Source organism: Eleutherodactylus coqui, chromosome 10 (genome assembly GCF_035609145.1).
Source record: "Eleutherodactylus coqui strain aEleCoq1 chromosome 10, aEleCoq1.hap1, whole genome shotgun sequence".
In the NCBI taxonomy this organism is placed as follows: Eukaryota; Metazoa; Chordata; class Amphibia; order Anura; family Eleutherodactylidae; genus Eleutherodactylus; species Eleutherodactylus coqui.
Genome location: NC_089846.1, coordinates 140,101,089 through 140,121,982, shown reverse-complemented (window position 1 = coordinate 140,121,982; position 20,894 = coordinate 140,101,089). Strand labels below are relative to the sequence as shown.

Here is a 20,894-nt window from a genome sequence, read left to right as displayed (position 1 = left end):
TTCCATGAACTACTTTTAATGGCTAAGAGCTGATTTTGTATGTAGAAAAAAAGGATGTTCACAAGCTCCATCTAGTGTCCACTACTCGGTATTGCATGATAGAGGCCAATGGTGGTTGCTAATACATTCCACATGAGGGCTTGTTATTTTTTTTGCATGCGAAGTTGTATTTTTTAATGGTACCAATTAATGTACCGTATAATTTTTTGAAAAACTTGTAAGTGAGGTTAATAAAACAGTTGCACCATTTTCAGGTGGTTTTGCTCCATTCATAGTGCGGTAAAATGACATGTTAAATTCATTCTACAGGTCAGTGCGATTACGGCGATGTCACTTTTCTATATATTTTTTTTATATTTCCTTACTGCTTTTCTTTCAAAAAAAGAAAGCTTTCTGTCTTCATATTCTGAGCCCCGTAACATCGCTGGTCCTGTGGTGCGGCTTGTTTTATGTGGGACACACTGCATTTTTTTATTGCTGCTATTTTGGAGTATACACAACTTTGTGGTCAATTTTTTTCGAAGACCAAAAAAAGACAATTCTGGCACTGTGGGGGGTTTTGGCGTGATGGCATCCACCATGCAGGATGAAAATGCACCCTTATGCAGACAGCACTACAAATAGTGTAAGGCGTTGCTCTGTGTAGCCAAGCATGTCTCAGGCTTATGCAACCTTTACATTCCTAGCGCTGTAAAGACCTAGCACTCATTCCCAAGTTCATCAAAGCCGTCCACACTTTCCTAACATCATGCACCTCAGCAACCCCACTAGAAGGAATGGTAATTAAACTTGGCATCTTATATTCCCCATTATGTCCCAGTTGTCAGGCTTTCTATTATATTCCAGCAATTTGCGCTATTAGTGTTTATGGTTACATGAAGTCATTTATCAGAAGTCCGTATATGGAATCATTAAAGGGGTTGTATGAGGTTAGAGAAACATGGCTACTTTCTTCTAGAAACAGCGCCAGCCTATCCAGGGGCCATGTCTGGTATTGGAGCTCAGGCCCCTTCAATGTGGTCCTGCACATTGTATTAAGAATCAGCGGAGGTACCTTTGTATGGTCCTTCTCGGCAATGATACTATACAATGCCATTCTATTTGGGTGATGCAAGTTGGTCCCAACAGATTTAATTGGTACAATATTTGCCAGACTTGTTGTCCCACTCATTTCCCTATAAAGATTTATCCTGGGATTAGCCGAATTGACCATCCTAGGAGAGATGAGCGACCACCCTAAACCACTGAAGCAATGAGGTTCTGTTTCAGGGATCACGTTTTCCTTTAGAGGCACTGAATCAGGTCTGATATAAAACATAAGAGACCAGGAGTGTAACTAGTAAGTGCAGGGCTCCACCCCAAATGTTTGAACGCGCCCCTCACTTCTTTGCCTTTGGGCTCACACCCACTAGCGTTTTTTTCGCTTCGCTTTTTTTTCCAAATGTCAATGGGACTTTCTAATGTTAAAATCGCATCACACAAAAATCACAAGTTTGTGTCGCTGCGATTTATTAATGTCTATATCCTGTAATATCAGAGCGCTCTAAAAAGGCATCTAGTCCCCTCTTTTTTCCTGGATGAATAATCCCAGTTTTGGTGCCTCTCTGGGTATTGCAGTCCTCTCATTCCGTTTATTAATTTAATTGCCCTTCTTTGGACCCCTCAAGCACTGCAATGTCCTTCCTGAGCCCCGGTGACCAGAACTGTGCGCAGTATTCCATGTGGGGCCTGACAAGTGCCTTATATAAAGGCAGAATAATGTTCTCGCCCCTTTATCTCTTTTAGTGCACCCCACGACTTTATTTGCTCTTGCAGCAGCTGACTGGCATTGATTACTCCAGTTATGTCTACAGTCAACTAGTCTTTTTCCATATCACATCTGACACTGTGGGGAAGTGGTCGGGTGGTGGGTCCATGGTAAGTGAGGGGTAGGGTGGACGGCGGAGCCATGTCTTGCTGCTCTTCAGGGCACACTCCCTATTGAGGACAGCAATTTTCCACCACGGATCTGCAGAAAAGACCGTCCATAGCATGCTATGGGAAATCAATTCTTCCTGCACACTCGCGTAACCGATTGCGGTTTCCAGAAGCAGGAAAAATTGCAGCATGCTCTACTTTTGCGTGGCTTCCAATGGACGCTGTCCAACCTGTGGCCTGTTTGCAATTAGCATTGCGGACAGGTCGCAGATTCCGTGTCATCGCCTAGCGACGGCACGGGAAAAATAAACATTTGAAGAAAAAAGTCTGTACTGCATATGTTTGATGGCGGCTCGCCGTAGCCATCCGCAGTACAGATGAAGGGGAAAAGAGACAGGTATGCACGGACAGCGGCTGCTGCTGGGTCAGATTCCGCTGCGGGTGGCCTTATTGTTACACCATTGTCAGAGATGCACCTTGAAGCTTTTTGACGGCCAATACAAGGGGCTGCTGATTAGTCTTTGGCTTTGTGTTCTTTTTTTGTTTCTATGGTAACGGATGTTACATCACATGAAAGCCTTATGTGTCTAATATATGTGTTTGTAGCTTATGGCCACAGTGATCTCAGCACCCGGGAAAACAAAATGGCGGAGTCTAAGGCGATATTCACAGCCAATGAGAGCAGAGGAGTGATAAAGTCCGTGAAGGATACTCATGGTGATCTGTGGCAGACATCGGGGGGATCAAATGCCCTTCATATTCTACAGTTATGAACTGGGTGCCACTTCAGCCCCAATGATGAGGAACGTCCTGGACGACCGAGAGGGGTTGTTGTTCTGGAGATCGTCGATGCTGCGCACAACCCCATACTGGAGGATCGGCCGGCGGCAGGAATAGCCGACATCATGGGGGTTTATGGTGAACGGGTTTGTGTCATTATCCATGAAGAAGCCATCTGCAAAGTGGGTCCCCAAATGTCTGACAACAGATCAGAAAAGCAGGGAGTGACAACTTCCCGGTCCATTTGTCAGCGTTTCCGGACTGATGAGAACTTCCTGGATGGACCGGTCACTATAGATGAGACCTGGTTTTATTTGTATGACCCTGAAACCAAGAAGCAGTCAGAGAGTGGAGGCCCAGTGGTTCTCAGCTACTAAGGTGATGGCGTCTGTGTACAGATATATACAGCCACCACTAGGGGGAGCAGTCAGAGTGGAGGCCCAGTGGTTCTCAGCTACTAAGGTGATGGCGTCTGTGTACAGATATATACAGCCACCACTAGGGGGAGCAGTCAGAGTGGAGGCCCAGTGGTTCTCAGCCACTAAGGTGATGGCGTCTGTGTTCTGGGATAAGGAGGGCTGCTGCTAGTGGACGACCTTCACAATGGTTCCATCATCAATGCAAGGGATTACATTAAACTTTTGGATCAATTGAAGGCAGCTCTGAAGGCCAAAAGGTGCGGCAAGCTGTGCAAAGGAATCTTGTTCCTGCAAGACAATGCCTCCGCTCACACTGCATAAGAGACTACGGCAAAACTGGTGGAGCTAGGCTTCCAGCAGGTTGACCACCCACCTTATTCACCAGATCTAGCTCCCTCCGACCAGCATCTGTTTTCAGGAGAAACACCTCAAGGGGACCAAATTTTACACCATTTTTGATGCCATGGCTGCTACGGATGACTGGTTTGAGGCACAACCAAAATCCCTCTTTTTGCAAGGCTTACAAAACTTGGAATCCCGATGCAAGAAGTGTGCTGGCATCAGTGGGAGGATGTGGGAGAAATGGAAAGTGTCATCTTCCTATCTCATTTCTTTCTGGGTAAAGCCAAAGACTTATCAGCAGCCCCTCGTACAATATCTGTAATACGGCCAACCGCCTACCATGTGCCAATCCTAATACACATGTGTTTATATGTGGCAAAGGGGCTTTGTCTCTCTTTAGGCACCAGGGCGCAGTTGCAACTACCACCCCCCCCCCCCCACCTTCCCATATAGCTACGACCCTATACAGCATTTCATCTCATATATGCTCGTGTTTATGAGGCCTTACAAAAACAGGAACCAAGTCTTCCAATTTGGATCAGCGGTCTCTTATGTGTCACACTCCACATCTCTGGCTGTCAGGCATGCTGGAAGTTATGGTTTTGCAACAGCCAGAGGGCCACAAGTTGGAGACCACTGCCTTAGACACATTACCAAGTTCTAGCAGGGCATTGGTCATACAGAACTACTGGTTCTTCCTGGGGATTCTATATTAAAGCCACGGACTGATCATCTGTGGCGCCTTTTAGTGAGCAAAGCAATTCTTCTTCTTCATTTTGGCTCTTCCTAATGAGAGCCGTGATTTACTGCTACTTTATAAGGAGCTTTTAACAATCTCCTGTAAACACAGAACTGTTTACATCATTACCAGTGAGATCCATATTGTGCTTCTGTATAAACTGCGGAAGCTTGCAGAAAAATATTTTGTCACATCATCTTCTAAGAAAAGACACAATTAAGCCTTGATTTATTGTGAGCCTTTCGCTGATTCCACCTTGTGGTGGCTGCAGGTTATTGCACAACAGTAATAAGGATCACTCATGAAATTATCAGACATGTAATAATAAATAAGGGAACGTGGAGAAATGCCATCTGTGAGGTAGGACTGCTCCCGGATAAGTGAGGCCCCTGTCTTCCATCCCTCTTCATACAGATTGAAGGCCATGAGACGGTTGCTCCTGGTGATCTTCCATACTGCACGGGATACGGAGACCAGAGGTGGGTTTAATAAGGTCTGTGTGTAAGATCTTCCAGTTATCTTGTCTCAGCCTTCCCTGTTAGCTGAATACAGCCAGCAGCAACCACTGTTGGGGTAACATATATTATATATTATATAGGGCTGCCTAATAATTGGAGCACATATAAATACGTGAGAAAACAGAAAAATCTACATAAGGGTCTCCAATTCTGAAACCCACTGGGACAGACATCGTAGTACTAATTTACATATTGACCTCCCCACAGCTTTCGATAGATTCTTAGCACTTTATGTATCCACCATCAGACTGCATTATACACTAGTTACTTTATCAGAGACCCCCACCTAATAGCTTGTTGAACCTCCTTTGACCCTCTGAACTGGCGTACATTGCACTAACTGTTGAAATCACTCTGCAGGAATATTGACCCATGTAGACAAGATAACTTCTTGCAGTTGCTGCAAATTAAATAGAGGTGCTAACAGCTGACAGGAAGGGTGCATTGATTCCTGCTGCCAAATTCTGACCCCTCCATCAGCATGGTGCAACAGAAATCTGGTTTCATCTGACCAGACAACGTTCTTTCACTGCTCAGTGATACCATTGTTTTGCTCTTCAGAATGATTCTTGACATCCTCCTCTAACCCCTTTCATCAGTGAGTTGTTTATGTCCACAGGATATACCTTTTCTTGATTTTTTTTCCTTGTTCTTGTTTTAAGTGGACGTCATATGACACAGATGCTGCCAGGCAGAAGTGAATATCTACCAAAGCAACAAGGTTCCATTGGTCAGGGGTTTGAGCCCCTCAGCTGCTGTTACCAGCTGGCTCCCAAAAGCATCCAGAGCAGGGCAAGAGGTGGAGTGAATACAAATTTGGTGGGAAATCTCTCAGCCAAGCAGGGGGCAAAAGGGCAGCTCAGTGCTAATGATTAAAATCCCATGCATTTTATTCAGTGTTTTCATATTTTTGTCTACCCCCTGCACTTTTAGTGCAGTTCGCACTGACAGTGGATCTGGGATCAACTAATTGGTAGGGATCTTGAGGGATGGGTACTTGCCAATCAACTATTGATGACCTATTCTGAGCATATATTATCAATAGTAAACATAACGGAGAACCCCTTTAAGTAGACTTATTTAGTAACTTTTTAAAGATACAAACCTGACGATAGTTTAGGGTCACTTCACCAGAGCCAGTTGGGTCCGCAGCCTGGAACTTCTCTGCAGAATATGAAGAAGATCATAGCTTATTGTACTTCTAGAAACTTATCACAAGTTAGTTACAGATCCATATTGGCCGTGCATTAAAATGATATTCATGCCTCAATATGTCTATTTTTTACCTAATAGTTTCATATAGAAATGCAGAATATGATGTTAGTAATATGGTATGTTATTGATATAAATCACTTTTAATGTCCAGCCTTGAACACAATTTCATTTTGTACTATTTAAATAGGCCCATAATTATGCGCTGATTAATGTCCTATCATATTTTTATAACTCAGTTTTACTGCTCCAAAGTCCCTGTATAGACAGGATTTAAATGATATCATTTTGACTGCCTGAAATCACCACTAGATGGAGCTTTGGATTTTACTGTATACAGTTCATACATGCAGCTCAATGGAGTAAGATTCTAAGCTCCCCCTAGTGGTGGCTGCAGGTAGTCAGAGATTTATGATATGAAGGGGTTGTCTCATAAAATAAACTCATCCCCTGTTCACATGATAGTGGATATTTATCTAAATGGTGGGGGTCTGACTGCTGGGATCTTCATGTTTACCAGAAGGTCCCCCAAATGAATAGTATATGCTAAAAGAACAATCTGTTGTGTAGGCACAACTCTCCAGACGTTCCAATAAAGGTACCAGAAATATTGGATGAATATCCCACTTCTCGTTTTAACCACTGCGCTCCAGCTCAGGACTCTGTCACCCCGTACTTAGGGTTATGAGTTCCCTTCCCTGAGAGTGAAGTCATCCCAGCACCACTGATGAAGGGGTTTACCCCGAAACGCGTTTATTAGCTGCATTTTAATTTTAATATTCTAAATAAAACGAGAAGTGGGATATTCATCTAATTGTTCTGGTACCTTTATTGGAACCTCTGGAGAGTTGCGCCTACACAGCAGATTTTTCTATACTACCCTCTCACCATCGGTGGGTTGATCTGGGTGGCAGCACCTCCTGTTATCTACCATATGCAATTTAAGCACTTTAAGACCAGGGTATCTTCCCAGGCCTTTAGTCTCAGTCTTCACTGTGGGTTTAGTTCACTTCTCTCTCCACCCCAAATGAATAGAACATTGGTCATGCGCAATACCATTCCATTCATTTTGAACTTAGCTATCTCTGTCAGTCCCATTGAAATAAATATAATGGCGGTATGCATACATGACCACTACTCCATTCCCTCTGGGACCTTTGGGACGCTAATTCTTGTGAGCAGTCAGATCCCCATCAATCAGGTAATTATCCCCTATCCTTTGGTCTTTTTGTGGGACAACCCCTTTGACCGTATTTCTATGCAGAGATGAACTTGTTTAAGCTTCCTGATGGGCTCTTAGCCCCCTCAGTTGGGTCTTCCAATGGGGTGGGGTAGTGGTACATAGGCGCACTCACTCACATACCTGCATTAGCTCACGTTATAGAGGCCCCAGTTTTATGTAAACTATCATTAAGACAAATCCCCTTTAAATACCTGGGACCTGAGCCCTGCTATGTAGCAGAGCCACAATAGTCGGCATTGTTACAATGAATTGATGCTTTGAATCAGTGTTTCAATACTGCCAGCTACTTGCAGTAAAATACAACCTGTACATGCCAAATTCCTTAAACAAGATGTAACAGTTACTGTGTTTCCATCCGAGGGGATAGAGTTTCATTATATTGTATTACATGGTGGAGACGGCAGCATGAAAAGCAGTGGATGGAACAGCTGGCGCTCACAGGAGAACGTCTAAATTTGGATGTTTACAGCAGAGAAACCTACAATAAATTTGCCAATTAAACTAACAAAAAACGGAGAAGTGTAAATGTATAATGGAACGCAGCCCAGCGAGATCCCCGAGGCTCCTCAGCTACGGGGAGAAGAGGAGGTGCTGCAGTCCAAACTACCCACATGATGGGAAAACTGAATTAGGCAGGTGTCTCTGCAAACTGACAGCTCGGAATGTAGCGAAATGTAATTACTGTAACATGGCAATATAGGAAGGAAAGAGCCATCTCAGGCCGTGTTCACATCTGTGCTGGAACCTCTCTCTGTTCGGAGGACTGGCACAAAATACCGGATGAAATAGTGCTGCATGCAACGCTTTTTCTTACAGTAAAATGGCGGGCGGTTGAGCGGAAACCCAACGGATCCCAATATAGAGCTGTTTGGTTCCGGACCTGTTTGGCCAGAGGGTACCCCTTTTCTGCTCTCCAAACGGAGTAGAATAACGGAACCCTCTCTGCAGCGGCTTCAGTTGTACAGCTGTGTCCAGATGTATGCGGTCCCTGAAGAGATGGAGTCAAAATGAATCCTTCCCCTCCGGCGGTCTACCCTGTCTTCAGCGTGACAATTGTAGTTCATGTTTTTTCCAAATCATCATGGAACCCAAAAGCTCATTGGGCCCTAACATCTGCCCACATTTGACTGATGCAGGATCTGTGGGCTGTTAGGTAGCAGCAAGCAACTACACTTGGATTCAAGATTAGCTCAACAGTTGATTAATTTAACAGATGAGGTGTTGAGTGCGCTCACAGGATGCCGTATCCCCCAAAATCCCAATAGCTAACGCAACGTTCCAGTTTCAGGACTACCAGTCCGGGGTCCTATATTAGGACTACCAATATACTATACATGCTATGTGATTGGCCGGCACTGCTCATGTGATCAATGCAGGTCAATCACAGAGCAATGCACAGTTTAATCAGCAAAAGGTGGCAGCCATCTGGAAACGGCACCCAGAAGAAGCGGAACCGAATGATGGCTGACGCAATCACCTATAAGTAATATACCCCCCCCCCCCCCCCCCCCCCCCCAGTCCTGGGACAGAATTTTATCTCGAAACTGCAAGGTCGCATTAAAGCAGCCGTCCGATCCTGGACAAACAAAGATGGTCGCATTACTTTTCTGACTACCTGATGCAGTTGTAGCTCTTGTGAAGCATAGGTGAGACAATGGCAACGAAAAATGGAAAATGACTGTGGAGGGAAGGGGTTAAAGGGGTTTATTTCTCTTTTTTAGTAATTCTGAAGTGAACTGCGTCCCGTACATAGTAAAAAAAAAAGGGGTATAGTGAAAACATTACAAAGAATGAGGAATTGAGAAAGAGAATTAAATGTGAAAGCTCATGGAGTACAATGGGAAGAGGAACCAGAGATTTCCTCTTCAGTAAGGGGGATGAAAACCGGAGTCCACTGCTCAATATTCTCAGGCTTTTATTATAAAACCGTACACTGCAGTAAAAATGATAATAGTAGTTCAAGGACACGTCTGAGCAGATGCAGTCCGGGCTTTGGGTCACGTTCAGATGAGTGGATATTGTGCAGATGGTGGACAGTATATAAAAGTGTATCCAAAGAGAGAAATACACAGCAGCACCCACAAAGGTGGAGGAGATGCCATAACAACCGTCCCGAGCCGGGAGGCCTCATGTGTCGCCCGCAAAAGCAATAATAGTGGCAGCATAAGATGGTGAAATAATATATAACCTTTAGCTCTCTATGGTCATCTGTGAAAAGGTAGGCTACAAGAATGGGCCTCTATCAATATATAGTGTAGACACAGATGGGCCACCATACAACATGACGCTCCTTTCCTGGTGCTTGTAACACAACCCTCCATCTTTTGATAAAAAGACCCGTTGCTCATTTTCCATACTAACTCGCCATTCCTCACAGAAGTGAAGACTATCATGTAGTACTTATGGAGAGTCACCCACAGAGTGATTGGGCCAATGTGGGCTTCTGGGGAGCCCCGCTTTTGGTTCTGGGCAGCTGCAGGTCCTTTTTTGCATCATATGTGTCTCAATCCTTAGTAAAGGTGTTTTGTAATAAGGAGACCGGATAAACTGTGTATACAGACTTCAATACTTGCATTGCATACATAGAATGACCCACAATATCAGCTTAAAGCTGGCTGCACGCGACCGGGTCAGATTCTGGATGCGGGACCCCGCAGTGGAATACGAGCCTGTGCCCGGCCGGTGTCCACCTGTCTTCTTTTCTTCTTATCTGTGCTGCGTATGGTCCAGACGGCTCTTTGTCGGACATGAGCAATACACATTTTCCCGCACTGTTGGTGATGACGCAGAATCCGCAACCTGTCTGCAATTATAATTCCGGATAGGTCGCGGGTCGGACGGCTTCTGTTGACTTCAATGGAAGCCGTTCTTGCGGACACAGCACTAAAATAGAGCATGCTGCGATTTTTCCTCCGAGAAAATTGATTTCTGCTCATTTGCTATGAAAAGTATTTGCTGCAGAGCCCAGAGATAGACGCCCGCTCCGGATTCTGCAATGCAAATATACCCGTGTGCAGACGGCCTAACTTTCATTTACAAAGTGCAGAACTCTTTTAACCCTTTCAAATCCAATTTTCCGCACACTCCCCAGATATTAGTTAATTAACTCTATTCATTTCTAATGTCTCTAATGTATCTATCTATCTATCTCCTATCTCCTATCTATCTATTTATCTATCTATCTCCTATCTATCTGTCTATCTATCTCATATCTATCTATCTATCTATCTATCTCATATCTATCTATCTATCTATCTATCTATCTATCTATCTATCTATCTATCTATCTATCTATCTATCTATCCATCTATCTCCCATCTATCTATCTCCTATCTATCTATCTATCTATCTATCTATCTATCTATCTATCTATCTATCTATCTATCTATCTCATATCTATCTATCTACCTCATATCTATCTATCTATCTCCTATCTATCTATCTCCTATCTATCTATCTATCTATCTATATCTATCTATCTATCTATCTATCTATCTATCTATCTATCTATCTCCTATCTATCTATCTATCTATCTATCTATCTATCTCATATCTATCTATCTATCTATCTATATCTATCTATCTATCTCCTATCTATCTATCTATCTATATCTATCCATCTCATATCTATCTATCTCCCATCTATCTATCTCCTATCTATCTATCTATCTATCTATCTATCTATCTATCTATCTATCTATCTATCTATCTCATATCTATCTATCTACCTCATATCTATCTATCTATCTCCTATCTATCTATCTCCTATCTATCTATCTATCTATATCTATCTATCTATCTATCTATCTCCTATCTATCTATCTATCTATCTATCTCATATCTATCTATCTATCTATCTATCTATATCTATCTATCTATCTCCTATCTATCTATCTATCTATATCTATCTATCTCATATCTATCTATCTATCTATCTATCTCCTATCTATCTGTCTATCTATCTCATATCTATCTATCTATCTATCTATCTCATATCTATCTATCTATCTATCTATCTATCTATCTATCTATCCATCTATCTCCCATCTATCTATCTCCTATCTATCTATCTATCTATCTATCTATCTATCTATCTATCTATCTCATATCTATCTATCTACCTCATATCTATCTATCTATCTCCTATCTATCTATCTCCTATCTATCTATCTATCTATCTATCTATATCTATCTATCTATCTATCTATCTATCTATCTATCTATCTATCTATCTCATATCTATCTATCTATCTATCTATCTATCTATCTCATATCTATCTATCTATCTATCTATATCTATCTATCTATCTATCTATCTGTCTATCTATCTCCTATCTATCTATCTCCTATCTATCTATCTATCTATCTCATATAATAATAATAATAATCTTTATTTGTATAGCGCCAACTTATTCCGCAGCGCTTTCATATCTTTCATATCTATCTATCTCCTATCTATCTATCTATCTCTCTCATATCTATCTATCTATCTATCTCCTATCTATCTATCTCATATCTATCTATCTCCTATCTATCTATCTATCTATCTCATATCTATCTATCTATCTATCTATCTATCTATCTATCTATCTCCTATCTATCTATCTATCTATCTTCTATCTATCACATATCTATCTATCTATCTATCTCATATCTATCTATCTCATATCTATCTATCTATCTATCTATCTATCTATCTATCTATCTATCTATCTATCTCATATCTATCTATCTCATATCTATCTATCTATCTATCTATCTATCTATCTATCTATCTATCTCATATCTATCTCCTATCTATCTATCTATCTATCTATCTATCTATCTCCTATCTATCTATCTATCTATCTCCTATCTATCTATCTCCTATCTATCTATCTATCTATCTATCTATCTATCTATCTATCTATCTATCTATATATCTATCTATCTCATATCTATCTATCTATCTCCTATCTATCTATCTATCTATCTATCTATCTATCTCATATCTATCTATCTATCTATCTATCTATCCATCTGTCCGTCTATCTGTCCGTCTATCTATCTATCTATCTCCTATCTATCTATCTCCTATCTATCTATCTATCTATCTATCTATCTATCTATCTATCTATCTATCTGTCCGTCTATCTATCTTCCTGTTTCTGAAAGAGATGTGGATCAAAGACATTCACGGTGACGGGGTGCAGACATTATATGACAAGAGCCATTCGTACTTCACAGTGAAAAATTGGGTTGCCAAATTTAAAACTGGCGACTTCAACACCGACAATGAAGATCATTCAGGGAGACCTTCAGTTGTGACTGTAGAAACCATCAACGCTATATATGACGTGATTCTGGAAAATGCGCACATTTCTGCTAAGACTACAGGCGAGGCTCTGAACATTTCCATAGAGTCGGGTCCATAATTCATGATCATCTGGACATCAGTAAGGTGTCTGCTAAGTGGGTCCCAAAATGTCAGCAGATCAAAAACATGTCCGAGTGTAAGCCTCTTACGGCAGGATGCTGATGCTTTCTTGTCTTGACTGCTCATGATTGATGAGACGTGGATTTTTATATATATAGTCAAAAGGATGGAGACACAGTGGTTCCCCGCATTCAAAGAGGTTCAGAGGGCAGAAGTGGTCATCCAAGGTGATATTGTCTGTTTTCTGGGATACTGCTTATGGACCACCTTCCAAAGGGGTCTGCTATCACGGCCGTGTACTGCACAACACTTCTGGATAAACTGAAGGAGGTTCTGAAGTCTTAAAGGGATAAAAAGTTGACCCAAGATGTAGTGTTCTTGCGCAACCGTGCCTTGTCCCATACAGTGGTCATCACCCAGAGCTGGCTGACCTCGGCTTCAAAATGCTGGATCATCCTCCTCATTCGCCTGATTTGGCCCCCTCGAACTATCATCTAGTTTTCTAATTTGAAGAAACACCTCAAGGGAATCAAATTTGCCTCCATTTCTGATGCCATTGCAGCTGCTGGCGCCTGGTTGCACCCAACCGAAGGCATTTTTTCTGGATACGTTGAAGAAGGTACAGCGCTGCAGTGAGAAGTGCATTAATATCTGAGGGGGCTATGTAGAATAATGGTTCAATGTAATTGTTCTATGTCAGGACTTATTAGCATCCACTAGTATTATAATGGTGACACTATGGATGTAATTCTTGTGAAGAATTTTAGAGACCTACCTGTCAGGCTCTGAAGTTTCAGTAGACAGCAGATGAAATCAGGATAGCTGAGGAAACCATCTGGATCTCCATACCTTACTTGGGCCAAACGGATCAAAAAATCATCTGCAGGAAGACCTACCAGAGGCAAAGAAGATCCATGACGATTGCATTATGTATAGGCTTCTTGGTTGGCAGTGCTGAAGAAAGTTAGCAATATTGTATCTGTCTGGAGCTTCTATGCAGACTTTACCTCCATGGCTACAGACTACAACAACATTCTGTATGAGCTAATCCTACAGTGACCGATCCTCCATCTGTCCCCTACTTTTTGTGAGTATAGATTTGGACTCAGGTATATACTATATGGCACGGAATATACAAGGTATTCCTGGCTCAGAGTGACTAGAAGCCCATCATATAGACCAACACTGCCTATTATGATGTTTCCGCAGGACAGTTTGCCATAGCTATCCTATGTTGCAGCCAGACAGCCATATGCAATTATTATTGGGAGTTTCACTATAGCTAGAGGAGCAGGAAACCCCATCTATAAGGCCACGTTCCCAGGGGAGGGTAATCTCGCGGAATATCCACAGTGGGACTGCAAGGTAATTCTGCCAGATTTCTGCAGCTGAAAGGCAGCTTCAAAACCCGCGCCGGTTTGAAGCGATTTGTCTGCTTCTATTCTGCTGCAGCCATCTCGCCCCATAGAGAGGAGACAGCCCGCAGCGGAAACGACGATACCATTGACATGCCGCAACTTAGAATTCCGCACAGTATGTCAGTTTCAGCGTGGCTTGGCTGCAGTGGACTGTCCGCAGAGTGTGGATGAGATTCTGCCCCGTGTGAACCCAGCCTAAGGGAGCCCATGAGCAGAGGATAGTGTCTGAGGGCCACATGCCCTAATTGGACAAGCAACAAAAGCAATGACTATGCACAGAGATGGAACAAAGTTATACAAACTCTATAGACATTACAGGGTAGGCAGAACGACCCGCTGTCCTCCTCCGACAGGCGGTCCACGAGGACATGGTAGGTACAAGTTTATGAAAGGGCAAGTAAGAGGAACGGGTTATAGGGCACGGTTTTCTCTACTTTGGGAGAGAGTAAGGGCCATGATGTTATACCTTTCATTCGGGTGAACAGTAATTTTACATTTGGGACTGTTTGTGCTTTTTGCGGACACATCACATCATGTTGTTCCACATTTTCCCATGTTGTGTAATAACATCTTTCAGGATTAATCAGCAAGTTCTGTAATTGACCCTTTTTTGCTGATTTGTGACATTTAGGCCGGCTTCACACGAGTATAAGCGTATCTGTGGAATGAACAATGCTTTTTTGCATGTGCGTTTTGGCATATTCATTCATAACAAAGACGCACTAATTGAAATGGTTAATTAGTTTTAATGAGTTCCAGATGTGTTCATTTTACTGCGCTATTAGGGCTTATTCACACAAGCTTTTCACGGCCGACATACGCTACCATCTGATACATTGGGTTCCAATGCATCAGATCACACAGGCGTATTCCCGTGACGTAAAGTGCCCAGCAGGAGAGATAGTCCTGGAACTATAGGAGCCAATGACAGCGGCCGGAGAAGGGAGGTGGGAGGGAGATAAGCCCCGTGACTGCTAAATTCCTCCTCTCTCCTCACCTCCGTCTGTTTGCAATGTGGACAAAGGGCGGGGCTTGAGCTTAGCTCCTCCCCCATCCCTCCTCTCCCATTGCAAACAGCCAGAGGGGAGGAGAGAGGAGGTGAGGCGGCGATGGGTGGGGGGAGAGAGATTAGCAGAGCTATGCTGTCTCCACTTGCCTGATGGCATATTCGCTGAGCCCGTGCATCACACGGTAGTGTATATCGTCCGGCTGTGAAAACGTCGGCTGATATATGCTCATCTGAATAAGCCCTTATGTAGTGTTTCACGTATCTCCGTGCGTATTGCGTGCACAGTTGCGCACTTCCAATTTATTTCTATGGGGACGTTTGGTGTGCAAGTACGCAGAAAAATAGAGCATGCTGTATGTAAATGAGCGTGTAAAACACAGCGATGTGAACGAACACATTGGCATCAAACTTCGCACGCACAAATACGCCTGTGTGAAGCCGGCCTCAATCCACTGTCAAGAATGTCGCTAGTGAGTGAAATGCTGAACAGCAGGAAACGTTAAAATACCTCGTTACCAAAATCGCATTAATGGATGCAGGTCCTATTCCAGACCCTCATCTACTAGCGCAGGTGGAGAGAGGCTACAGAGATGTAACGTCCGCGCATTACATAGGCAAGCCGTTCATACTGATAAGAAATGCATAACAATACTTTGTTTGTCCTGTGGGGGCGCTGTAGAGAAATATAACTTGCTGCCAGATTCCCCCGCAGTCCCATGTACAGCCTATGACCCGATATATTTTAAGGGACCTTTCTGATAAGATGTTATTGGCCGGAGCGGAGAATGCGGTTAAATGAGACACTCCGACACTGAGACACAATGGGGGAAATTTATCAAAACTGCTGAAAATGAAAAATCAGGTTGCAACTTGTCAGAGCTGGGAAATACAAGCTGGAATCTGATTGGTTGGTGTCGACAGTTTTGCTTCGCACTGTTTTTGGTAGTTCTCATAAAACGTCTCTTGCTGATCCATAAATCAGCGCTATCTGCCCCCCAGCTGCCATCCTCCTCTATCCAGCAGCGCCATGTACCACCATCCCTTTGTATGTGGAATCACCAGGTGAAGTCTCTGTATTCTCCTCCATTTAGTATAAGTGTCTCCACCAAAAGCCGCCTTCATATTGTGGATTCCTTGTTAAAGGATTGTCTGCCTGAGGCCCAGTGTCCACGGGCGGATTTGCTTTTTTTGGATCTGAACGGGTTCCCTGCGTGGGAGATCCGCAAATCGAGCCGCCTATAGAGAAGCATGGGCGTCCATAAATGAAAGCATGCGGATTGGTTTTAAAGACCTTTTGGTCCGGAAAACAAATCTCAGCACGCCCCACTTCTCTGTGCTTCCCACATGGATGGCTCCATTGAAGTCTATGGAAACCGTCCGATCCTGCATGGAATATGAATGTGATTTCTGTCAGATTCTGTTCGCACGGACTATTCTAGCCGGATGTGATTATTAAGCACCTGTGGGCGGCCATTGCTCTGTCCACTGTGGGTGGTAATGCCTACTATGACATATTCCCAGAACTCATGTGACACTGGGGATTGAGGAATATTAAATTTCTGCAAAACATCTGGAATAGGATGTCCCACCCATCTGGCACCCACTATCATGTCTGAACTCTGATAGTTCACGTCCCCCTGCCACGAGCGCCCCGCCATTGTCCAACCTCACTCACAAGAGGACACCTCACAACTTATACAGGTGTGGGCGGTCCCAAGCCGTCACCTCAGGTAACTCCACTTCATAGTCAGTTTGTATACCGCTATCCCATGACTTCTGGCATGTCAGTGTATGGTAGAATAAGCCACTTTACAGACGAGGACCACGCGAGGATTTGGGGATCTCTTCATTTTGGGGACATATTTTGTAGTCAGGTCCCCCCTCTATTTGCATGGTTGGATGCAGTCAGCGCAGGAGGTTCTCCATTCTGTAATGCAGCTTTATTCAGAATCTCAGCTTCACCCAAAATACCTTCTGTTGACTGTGTGTTAAATAAAAAATGTCCAAGCGCTGTGAACCGCGCATACCGAGCGAGTATATCTAGGTCACGCCGTTACCTGCCGACTGGAGAGCAGCAACCAGCTGAGCAGCCGAGATCCTGTCAATCTGGTCTTTGTGCAAATTAGCAAATATACACTGTGGAAAAACAGGATTATTATTAGATGCCTCCAACTCGGGGGATTCTCCTGTAGAGCATGACCCCCCATAAGACAAATGCCGAGAATCCCTGTAGAACTGTAGCTGTCATAGCAGCACATTCACATACATGAACCCCAATCATACATTCATAGTGAGGCAGTGACATCTCCCAGGAGCCTCTGGGCCCCTTTTGCCAACCTTCTCAGTCATCAAGAATTCATCTCGGGTAATACAGTAAATATCACATAGGAGGAGGGGGACGCAGCTGCAGTCTGCATTGCTCTATCTCTGTAAAACTAAATCGTGTGAGAGGGGAGCAAAAAAGGGGAGATAGCGGATTGAGAAAGCTACATTGGAACCTCCCCACCAATGAATCGTCCCTAGCGGGATGTGAGTGCTGCAACCTCTTCATAGGCACTGTGGTTTGTCATTAAGGATGGCCGTGCTACTGCAGTACCAGGCACTTCTATATTTAGGACCCCTTTAACCCCTTAAGGTCGCGGCCCTTTTGGTTTTTTCCCATTTTCGTTTTTTCCTCCCCCCTTTTAGAAGATTGTAACTCCTTTATTTCTCCATCGCCGTTGCTGTATGAGGGCTTGTTGTTTGCGGGACGAGTTGTATTTTTAAAGGTACTATTTAATCTACCATATAATGTACTAAAAAACTATAAAGAAATTCTAAGTGGGGTAAAATGAAAAAAAAAACACTGGCATTCCGCCATCTTTCGGTGCGTCTGATGACCTGATACCTTTATTCTCTGGGTCGGTACGATTACTCCGATACCAAACTTATATAGTTTTTTTTTTTTCCTTCGATATAGTTGTGCGCGGCTCATTGTTTGCGGGACGTCCTGTAGTTTGCGATTGTACTATTTTGGAATACGTTCTCTATTTATTCTTTCTGACGATGTTCACCATGCGGGGTAAATAATGCCTTACTTTGATAGATTGGACTTCTACGGACGCGGCGATACCAGATATGTATTTTGGTTTTATTATAAATATTGTCAGTAAAACTTTACAACAACTTGCAATGCTTGGCATTACATCATACTGCGATCAGGCAGGCATTCTATCAAGTCACCCCACGGACATGGCTTGATAGGCATTCTGCTAAGACAGCCCTGGGGCCTTTCAGAAGGCCCCCAGCTGCCATGACACCCAACGCCTCCCTGCAATCTCATCGCAGGGGGCCATACAGAACCCCCAAAGATCGTTTGGGGGATTTAAAGGGTTGACAGCTCCAATGAGTGGCGTGGCTTATCAGAGTTGTTGCCACCGGGTTTCGGCTGTAAGAAACAGCCGGCAGCCATGATGTATGGAGGGAGATTGATGCGCAGTCTCCTCTCATATCTACCCCGCAGCTGCAGGATGTAAAACCACTATAGGCTGGTACAGTGCTTGGACCTCGGTTCGGAGGTTCCATCACAGAGCCGACACAAAATACCAGAAGAAAAAGTGCTGCATGCGGTAAAATGCGGGACAGCTGAGCGGAAACCGAAGGGACCCCATTATAGTCAATAGGGCCGTTCTGCGCTGTTCAGATCCGTTCAGCCAGGTAATTTCCATTTCCTGCTCCCTGAACGAGGCAGGAAAACGGAATCCCCGACGCAGATGTGAAAGCCGTTTAGCAATTGGGGTATTGTTTCAGTATCTTGTAGCCTCCACACAGAAGCCGCTCATACTGATTCCCACAACAAGGCGGATTCATCACAGGATATTTAGTGTAAAATGTTTGCAGCTTTTGGCTTCTGCAAAAATTGTACCTTTTTACATTTATAACGCTTTTTTAAAAAAGTGGGCATGGCCATTCCAGGAGAACAGATTTAAGCATAAATTACGCCAAAAGCACATTAAGAAGCGTCAATCTCTTAATACATTAGGCACATTTTATTATATTAAAGTGACTTTTGGGTTTCAGGACAAAATTCTGTCCCGGGGCTGAAGGGAGGGGGTCTGTTAGCAGCTGTCCTTCTTCTCTGTCCATGACCCTGTTTGATCCAAGATGACCACTGCAGTTTCCTAACTACCTAATGTACACTATGCTCTGTTCTCGGATTGGCCAGTGCTGATCATGTGAGCAGGTATAATGCATGGGTAGTCTAACACTATCAATGTACTGTGGGGATTTAGGTTGTGTGAAGATTGTGTTGTCCATCCTGGATAGCTGAAAATAAGATCCGGAACCGGCAGATCGGAGGGGTATCGGCACAGAAGACCAACAGCAGGTTGTATAACTGCTTCCTGGAGGATTCCTTTAAGTCTGGTGTATGAAACTATATATATATATTCTTATTGTAATTGCTACAGTATACAGATGTAATGATGAGGACTGTCTGTAACATACGTAACCCAACATCGGCAATACTAGGATACGCACCGTTCCAGCAATGATTTTCTTCCAAAGTATGCAGAATTGTTCCAAGTCTAGAGAACCGGCAGCTGATATCTGTCTGGAGTCACATCATCATAACATGCAGCTTGAGAATTGGGATGACAGAAGGAGACTTGGGAGGGGGTCCTCGTAATCGTCTGATACACAAGGGGTATTTATAGGGCTGGGTGACTAATTGACATGTTTAATCAACTATTTATATCTATGCTACCCTTTTGGCGATTGCTGTTAGTTTTCCATTACAGGGAGAGATGCCCCACAGAAAAGCCCCCATAACAGCACATAAGGATACATCCATGGAGGCCATTAGTGACCGGCAAATCTCCAAACTAAACTTCGGCAAGAAGGGAGCTGAGGAAGTAAAGAGATATTACACATGACATCACTATACGGTACCGGGCTCCTGTATAAGGGATCAGATCATAAAGACATGCATTACATGGAGAATCTTATTACATGGCTTATTACATGGCTGCAGAATGGCTTGTATATCATGTGATGGGCGACGGGATGCAGATGGTGAGGCTTTATGTGTTGTTGTAACCTACCAGGCAAACTGGCCATACAACTATGATAGGTAAAGGTGCCCATAGATGTAAGTCTGCTGAACCTACCAACTTTGGCAGGGCCAGCCGACTATCTAGTATGTATGGGGGTTGGGGAAAAGAAGGATCAGGCATGTTGGATTGCAATGTGACTTATTCTTTGTTCTTGAGAGGGTCTGGCAGTCAGGCAAGTGTGCATGTATATAGGGGAGTCGGGCAGAATAGTTTTTAGCCCACTGAGCATTCCGCCGACAGTTATCTAGCGGGTACTGGCACCTTAAAGGATCCATCCCCAAATAATTTTTTAAAATCTGCCCAAGGTGGCAGGTAAACATGAAGCCATTCTCGCCTCTCCAGATCCCTCACTGCTCCCATTTCAGCGACACCCGGGTCCACATTGCTCTCTTTCCTGCTGTGGCAATAGTGTCACTGACTCCATGGACATGTGGCCGCTGCAGCCAATAACCAGCTCAATTTGCTACAGTGGTCACATGTCCCTGTGTCCGGATGTCATTGCTGCTGCCTCAGGAAGTGAAGAACAGTGGCGGAGCGGGCACTGATGTTATGAGAGCCGTAGGGGATCGGTAGAGGTCAGTATGGCTTTTTATGCTTTCCCACAACCCTGGGCAGGTTTCAAAATACATTTTTGGGCTGGATAACCGCTTTAAGGGTCTGAGATCTGGAAGCCCAAAAGTTACTGTTACCAGCCTGGTGGGTAGGCTGAAGGGATAAATGGGAACCCATTGAGTGCTCATATTTCATGCAGGGATTGAAGGATATCTGTTAAAATGCTGCCTCCTTGT

General features: G+C 43.7%; 1 protein-coding gene across 2 annotated transcripts in view; it reads right to left on the bottom strand.

The window, feature by feature from the left end:
- Positions 1-4,395: 4,395 nt before the first annotated feature.
- Positions 4,396-20,894, bottom strand: part of LOC136580984 (calpain-1 catalytic subunit-like) — a 54,602-nt gene continuing 38,103 nt past the window's right edge. For both annotated transcript variants that reach the window (XM_066581936.1, XM_066581937.1), the window contains 6 exons: positions 19,839-19,897; positions 19,532-19,600; positions 17,071-17,149; positions 13,362-13,478; positions 5,821-5,879; positions 4,396-4,762 (listed from right to left, as the gene is read on the bottom strand). In XM_066581936.1, the coding sequence (XP_066438033.1) occupies positions 4,736-4,762; positions 5,821-5,879; positions 13,362-13,478; positions 17,071-17,149; positions 19,532-19,600; positions 19,839-19,897 (410 nt within the window). In that variant the 3' untranslated portion in view covers positions 4,396-4,735. The remainder of the gene's footprint in view (positions 4,763-5,820; positions 5,880-13,361; positions 13,479-17,070; positions 17,150-19,531; positions 19,601-19,838; positions 19,898-20,894) is intronic.